General features: G+C 36.6%; 1 protein-coding gene across 1 annotated transcript in view; it reads right to left on the bottom strand.

The window, feature by feature from the left end:
* Positions 1-7,413: 7,413 nt before the first annotated feature.
* The window catches only part of LOC111378235, a 2,404-nt gene continuing 1,629 nt past the window's right edge, over positions 7,414-8,188 (bottom strand). Inside the window, exons 3-4 of the mRNA XM_023001404.1 lie at positions 7,862-8,149; positions 7,414-7,742 (exon numbers count right to left, since the gene is read on the bottom strand). Coding sequence (XP_022857172.1) covers positions 7,414-7,742; positions 7,862-8,149 — 617 coding nt within the window. The remainder of the gene's footprint in view (positions 7,743-7,861; positions 8,150-8,188) is intronic.

Genomic DNA, 8,188 nt, shown 5'->3' with positions numbered 1-8,188 from the left:
ACCATCCTGTGCTACTCTTATTCGATCTCTAAGTGTTAGTCGAATCGTTAGAGCCGCTATCCTGGTGATCGTTTGTGTTGGTGGAACAATTACTTCTAGATGTAAGTTTTCGAAATCCTTTAACAATTGGTCCTACATAGTGGTTAGTACTGCTAATTGTCCAACCGCCTTTCTACTAAGAGCATCTGCTACTACATTAGTTTTACCAGGATGGTAAAGGATAGTGCAATCATAATCCTTTACTAGTTCTAGCCATCTCCTCTGCCTCATATTTAATTCCTTTTGGGTAAAAAAGTACTTCAAACTCTTATGATCAGTATAAATGTCACACTTATTTTCATATAAGTAATGACACCATATCTTGAGGGCATGAACTACCGCAACCAATTTTAGATCATGGGTTGGGTAGTTTTGTTCATATTGTTTCAATTGTCTAGAAGCATAGGCTATCACCTTTCCTTTCTGCATCAGAANCCTTCTGGTCCGTCAGGTATTGTTAACACTGGAGTTGTGACTAATCTTCATTTCAGCTCTTGGAAGCTCTGTTCACATTTCTCCGTCCATTGAAATTTTATCCCTTTTCAAGTCAACTGGGTCAATTGTCCTGCTATTTTAGAAAATCCCTCGATAAATCTTCTATAATAACTAGCCAATCCCAAGAAGCTATGAATTTCTCTAACATTGGTTGGTCTTACCCAATTTTTACTGCTTCCACTTTAGTTGGGTCTACTTCAATTCCTCGTGCTGTGATTACGTGCCCCAGAAAACCTATTTTATCCAACCAGAATTCACATTTCTTGAATTTGGCATAAAGCTTCTCTTTTCTTAGAGTTTCCAAGACAATCGTAAGATGTTTCTTGTGTTCCTCATTACTCTTCGAATAGATTAAGATGTCATCAATGAAAACTATAACAAATTGGTCTAAGTATTCAAGGAATACTCTGTTCATTAGATCCATAAATACTGCCGTGGCATTAGTTAATCCAAAAGGCATCACCAAAAATTCATAATGACCATAAAGCGTCCTAAAAGCCGTCTTAGGGATATCATCTGACTTAATTTTCAATTGGTAATATCCTGATCTTAGATCGATCTTTGAAAATACTGTAGCCCCCTTAAGCTGGTCAAACAAATCTTCTATTCTTGGAAGTGGATATTTGTTTTTGATAGTGAGGCGATTCAATTCTCGATAGTCAATGCACAGCCTCATAGTTCCATCCTTTTTTTCACAAATAGTACAGGTGCACCCCAAGGTGATACACTTGGTCTAATGAAACCCTTATCAAGAAGCTCCTTCAACTGTACCTTTAACTCTTACAGTTCCAACGGTGCCATATGATATGGAGCCTTTGAAATAGGTGTTGCTCCTAGTACCAAATCGATGGTAAACTCTACTTGCCTGTCTGGTGGTACACCTAGAAGGTCTTTTGGAAAAACATCTTTATAGTGCCGAACTATTTGAACATCCTCAACTGACAACTTATCCTGTTTAATATTGGTCATCGATACTAGAAATCTTTGGCCTAATTCTTTTCTCGGCGTCCTTTCAACCTGAGTTGTTGACACTATATGAGACGAGGTATTTGCCTCAGTTCCCACAAAATGAAACTTTTCCTTGTCCGGTCTTCAAAAAACCATCATTCTCTCCCTGTACAATGAATAGTTGCATAGTTTTTAGACAACCAGTCCATACCAAGGATAACATCAAAGTCTTTTATCGTTAATGGAATTAGATCTACCGCTATATCTCTACCATCAATTTCCATCCTAAGATCTCTAGCTATTTGGTTAGCGACAAGTATCTTTCTAGTTGGAAGAGATATTTCTAAGGTATACGGAAGGAATTCACATTCCACTTTAGACTTTGCAACAAACGAAGAAGAAATGAACGAATGTGTAGCTCCAAAATCTATAAGTACAAATGCAGGCATATTGGAAACAAAGATGATACCTGCGAGGACATTAGGGTCTCGTTTTGCTTCTTGCCTGGATAAGGAGAAAACTCTTGCTTTTCCTTTCTTGTCATCTCCAGCCTTCTGTGTCTGATTCTGGGGGCATTCTTTAGCAAAATGTCCTGATTTCCCACACTTGAAACAAACATTTTTTCCCAAATAGACATTCTCCTTTGTGAGGTCTATCGTACTTAGGACAAAGCTTATCACCACCAACTCTTACTAACTCCGTCTTTCCTTTCTTTGGTGCATTATTCCCTTTTCCTTTACCGTTATTCTGTCTATCAAAGTTCCACTTCCTCTTACCTGAGAAATGAAATTTTGAACCTGGTAAGAATTTCCAACGTTTTGAGTTCTTTGATAAGAGATAGTCTGGGCTCGCTTCAGGACTTCTCGATAAGTGCTCAGCTCAAGAACTGACACTATGTCACGAATATAAGGTTGAAGCCCACGTTCAAATCTTCTAGCCCGCTTTTCCTCCGTATCCACTAAATGTGGAGCAAACCTTGATAATTCCTCAAATTTGCGTTCATATTCCATGAGGGTCATGGTTCCCTGTTGGAATCTGAGGAACTCCATCTCCTTTTGATCTTTCACAGCTGCCGGGAAGAATTTTTCTTCTTCGAGTTCCTTAAACCTCACCCAAGTTATAGCCTATTCTTCAGCAGGTGTTAATGACCTGGTAGTCATGTCCCACCAATGGCTAGCCCCCTTCTTTAACATAAACACTGAATATGTTACCCTTTCAGCATCTTCGCATCTTATAAATTTAAAGATACGTTCTAGTTCTCGTAACCAATCCTCAACTGCTGAGGGATCCATACTCCCCTCGAACGATGGAGCGTTTATTTTACGAAACTGCTCTATCATTGCAGTTTGATCCCTCGAGTTAGGTACTATTTGAGGCTGAATAGCTGATTGGTTGGGCTCCTGATGATCAACTGGTACTTGTTGATTTAGGGTTCGTTGTCCAGTCAAAGGTTGTGCCTCTTGTTGCTGTCCCAACTCCCGCATTACGGCAAGCAATTCTTGTGCAAAATTTGCTACATTAACTTCGCCACCACTAGAACTAGCATTAGCATTGCCGTCGCCTAAGTTCATATTGGAATTTGGTGCACTGCCGTGGTTGCGCTTTGGAGCCATTTCCTTTGAATGAAAAATATTCATCCAGTTAGAATTACTTCAGAACGTAATACTAACTTTAGAAAAAAAAAATCCAAAGGCCAAGACAACTTTCCTTCATATATATACATTATTATTTTTCACAAACAAAAGTCATATTGAGGTACGGTATACATTCAAAAGTAGATGTACGTATTACATCCTATTCTATTCCAGAAAAACAAAGATAGCTAGATAATATGATGTCTAATCTTCTATTTCTTCTGGATCCTCATTGGGGTCTTCCTCTGGGCCTTCCTCTAACATGCTTTGCTCCGAATTATCTGGTAATGGTATGGGAAAACTTTCATCTAGAACTCTTGAAAAGCACTTAGCCAACGATCCCTTATCTAGCCTAGAATTGGTAGCTCGTAAACTAGTATTCATGGATAAGGTTATAGTCTTCTTAAAGTTTCGCTGTAAATCGCGACTAGTTTCATGACTTTCTCGAAGTAAATATGTAAGGTCCTCATATGAAAGATCGTCGTCAGACCATAACACAATCTCATTTATGACTGATGCCCAAGGTTCTGGAACAGTTTCATATAACCTCCGTATCTTCACCTTATCCCTTAAGCTATGGTGTATCTCCCATAACATCTCAATAATACAGTCTAGCAGATCAAGATGTTGTTCGAGGCTATGGAGCAGATGCATACAATAATTATAGTAAAATGTCGATAATATGTCCTGCTTCTTCGCAAAACTATAAACTTCTGTCCTTGTGGGGGTTCTTACCGTACGTGCCATAATTAGGACAAAAATTGATTATGTTACTCTACAAGGCTCTAATAAATATTTAGACATAAGTGTTTATGACTTCATAATCTCAACCATGACTTGATTCAAAATATTCCTATGTCCAGCCATAGATATAGCAGTTCATTGCATAAGAAAACTCATAAACTTTAAAAAAAAAAGTTTTTACCTTGATCGTCGGTTGAAAGTCAGTTGCTAGCTTGCTCGATGATGAAGGACAGTAACTTTCTTTAAAAAAAAGTCTACCAAAAAGTATAACTGCTCTGATTGCTATGACGCCCTGAACTTAAGCTTCGAGTGTCACGTACTAAACATAATAGCTTCTGCCTTTGGTACATGTAAATACTCTTAAATAGAAGTATTATATGTTAGAAACTTATTTTCAATTTGGTAAAATGTCTCTCATAAATTTTAATGGCCCGCAGAAGCGCATGTCGACAAGAAGTTATACTTTATATATATGGACTCTGCACTGCCACGGTTAGTTGGAGCAGCAAGTTCGACTATTTTTATAAAATTCATCCCAACTCTGTTTTCTATGAAATTTAAGACATTAGAAAGATATTTTCAAGAAGTTTTCTAGGTTAAAATATAAAAAATTTCCAAGATCATATAATATGGGCGTTTTACTGAAAACAGTGAGGTATTGCACAGAAATTTCAGATTTGACCCTTCAACGTTTAAAAATTCATATCTCAGGCTACAGATATCCAAATTGAGTGATTCTTGTGCCCATATTAAGACAACTCAATGAGGAACGCAGTAATATTTTCGGAGTCTCAAATGGATGTTTATGGAGTCAAAAATAACGTGTTTAAGTTGACCCAAAAACTGTCCCGTTTCTACCTTTTTATCATTTGCAAGGGAAAGTAAAAACAAAAAGAAAAAGGTCTCTTAACATAACATGATAGATATAATTACATAATTTACTTCCAGTATCATATTACATCATGTCTTATACATGTTTTTATATAATAACAAAAGCAAAACATATGGAAAGCAGTCAAACAAAACATACAAAATAGAAACTTCGACGTAAAATAATTTTGTCCTTGATCCATCATCGATTTTGTCGACTGACTTCCACCAACTCCACAATTATGAATCTGAGAATTTAGTATAGAACACTATGAGTATAAAGAATACTCAGTAAGATACCATGCTTGGATTTTATCATGTTAATACTACACAAAAGAATGTAATCAAACACATAAGAATGTAATCAAACACATACTTGCACATTCCGACTTGTCGGTACCCTTCGGACTTGTCCTAAGGTATAAATAGATATCTGACTTTGTGCACTTGTCCACCACATTCATATTATGGTTTTTCATGCATAGCTTAAACATAAATATTACCATGAAATCATACCACTTAAGCATAGAAAGTATCTTACAATAAAACTTGAAGAAATCTTGGTTGAAAATGAATTGAGAAATGCTAGGCTGGTCCTCTTCTTCCCTCACGTTTTCAGCCCTTTTTTAAACAAGTGATAAGTTGTTTTTCATGCAAGAGAAATAAAGGGCAGCAACACATCTATTTATAGGTGAGAAAAATGATTAATTTTGGGTGACTCTTCAAGAAATTCAACATGTGTAGGCTGCATGGTTTCATTTTCTTAAATCCAAAACACCTCATGCATTAGTTAGCCACCTCATGCTTAAATTAAAACAGCTCATGCATATATGTTTCATCAATTTTCGGCCAAGTTGGAGAAACAATGTTTAACTTTAGTAATTAGGTATAAAATGGACATTTATCCCTAGCCCCTGATTAACAAATTATTTGGAAAAACTTTTAATAAATCAACCAATGCAAAAGTTGGCAACCCTAAATAATTTTTTGGCCATACTAAATTTTGAAAAGTTAAATTGCTATTCTAAAAATTAAATGAGCACAAAATTCGGAGTATTACACATTGATTGAGCCGTAAACAGTTATTTGAGAGGATTAGGCTTTTGACAAGGGGTTAAGTAATTTGATTGATTTTTGGAGGTTGAAGCAGTAAAAAATAAGGAGAATTCTTACTTAATGGCATGTTGAACTACAATTAGGAAAATCTAACCAAACTTGAGTAGTATAAGAAATTAGTATTGAGAAATTAATCTTAGATCACACCATGTGGGAAGTGAAAAGAAAATAAGTTTGAGGGTGTGTGATTCCCACGAGTGGAGTAAGGAAATAGTTGACTTTTAAGGTTAGGAATTGGATCAATTTATTATTATACAGCGTTGCACTTAACTCTCTCCACACACACACACACACACACACTCACACACCCGTTTTGCATTGAATAAGTGAGAATTTAGCTTGTGCATTACACCTTTGAAGTGATTTGTGAATTTGACATTATGTTTTCAATCTTGAGCTATGAATGCAAGGAGTCTAGCACAATGTGTTTTTTAAGTGATCTTGTGTGCTTGTTAATGAGTTTATTTTGTTTGGATTTTGCTCGAGGACAAGTAAAATATTAAGTTTGGGGGTATTTGATGAGTGCTCCACAGTCATTATATTTATGCCACTTAATTCTTTATTTTGTTACATTTGAGAATGATTTAGAACATTTTAGCTCCCGTTTTGCCCCCATTTTCTAGAAATGAAAATTTGATGGAAAATGAGTGGTTGAAAAAAAAGGAAAAGTTTTCAATTTACGTATAATATTATTTTATGAAAAATTGTGTGGTTGAAAATATAGAGAGAAAAATAAAATGTAATATAATAAAATTTAATGGGAGCTTAATGTGTCTTTTGATGTTATGATATAGGTTGATTAAAAATTGAAGGAAATAGACAAAAGTTGGCGAAGTTGGATTAAAGGATCAATTGTAAGAGATCCAAAGTTCGGGGACTAAAACGCAAATAATCAAAACTTGTATCGAACCTCGCATTGAAGATCTGAGAGTACTAGGAGTCAATTGGATGAGGAAAGATGTCACATGGATTAAATTTAGGCAAAATATGATCACAAATCAATTTCCAACTGAAAAGTTACGCTCCAGAATTTCAGTCTCTTATTGAGACCTATTTTAGACAAAGAAAATGATCGAGGTGGGGAATGATGTCTGAATCAAAGTTGTTACCCCTTTGAGTTAGCTTCTAATACATCTTGAATCACCTCAATCAGATAATGAACAATAAAGTTATGTTAAAAATACTGAAAAATGTGCAGTCTGTCGTTTCCTACCGAACCGAGTGCTGAGGCAACCAAGATGGGTGCCACAGTGCCCCTGAATCTGAATTTGAGTAGCAAGCCCGGTGCCGCAGTGCCCATATTGAGCGCTGAGGTGCCGGATATGTGGGAACACGAATTTTTATATTTTTGGACTTTTTTTTGGCCCAATTCAACCCTTTTTTTTAGGATAAGGTAAGTGTATTATATCCAAAGTATAAAAATAAGTACAAATCACAGGGGCATACCCCAGAAAACAATGCTAGGAATTAATGTCTTCCTAACAACAATATCAAAATTCTAGAAAGTGCTCATATCCTAATCACGAGAACAAAAAATATCTGTAGAAAATCCCCAAGAGCATTGGAGTCATCTATTTTCATTAGATGGAACCAAGCTACTGTACAAGTTCACTCGTGCACAAATAGTAAAAACAATATCTTGAATAACAATATACTCATTTTTAGGAGCCTCCCCATGGGTCCTAGCATTACGTTCACGCCAAATAGCATAAATCGAAGCCGCAAACATTAACCGGATAACGATAGAGGACAATGACCTCCCACGAAATTGTTCCATCCAAGAGAGAGAATCAAGCCAACTCCGTTGAACCCATGGCAAGTTACATTTCACATGCAGAGCATTCCAAACACGCTCACAAAATGGGCATGCAAAGAAAAGATGATCCAAATCCTCCACTGAACATCCACATAGCACACAACGCATAGATTGAATCAAATCAAAGCTAAGAAGCTTTGTTTGTGTATAGATGCCACTTGAATTGCTAACCAAAGGATAAATGCATGTCTTGGAATACATTTAGGGAACCATACGATGTGATACCAAGTCACCCTAGGGCAGCGCAGTCGAAGAGACTCCCAAGCACTCCGAATAGAGAAGACTCCATGTACATCATCCTCCCATCGCAATACAACCTCTCTATTACTGTCCGGCCGAAAAGTATCAAGCGTAGCTCGCATCAAATCAGACAAAGGTGGGGAGTGAACTGATGGCCATCTCCAAGTATCACCCTCAACAATATCAGCCACCTTAGCAAGTCTACTCAATCTGGATTCACGAATGAACCTCTCTCCAAGAATCTTTTCTAAAGGGCCAAGAGGATGCCAATTATCATACCAAAGTC

This window comes from Olea europaea, unplaced genomic scaffold (genome assembly GCF_002742605.1).
Source record: "Olea europaea var. sylvestris unplaced genomic scaffold, O_europaea_v1 scaffold1791, whole genome shotgun sequence".
In the NCBI taxonomy this organism is placed as follows: domain Eukaryota; kingdom Viridiplantae; phylum Streptophyta; class Magnoliopsida; order Lamiales; family Oleaceae; genus Olea; species Olea europaea.
Note: the sequence above shows the minus strand (reverse complement) of the source record. Positions and strands in the feature narration are given on the sequence as shown.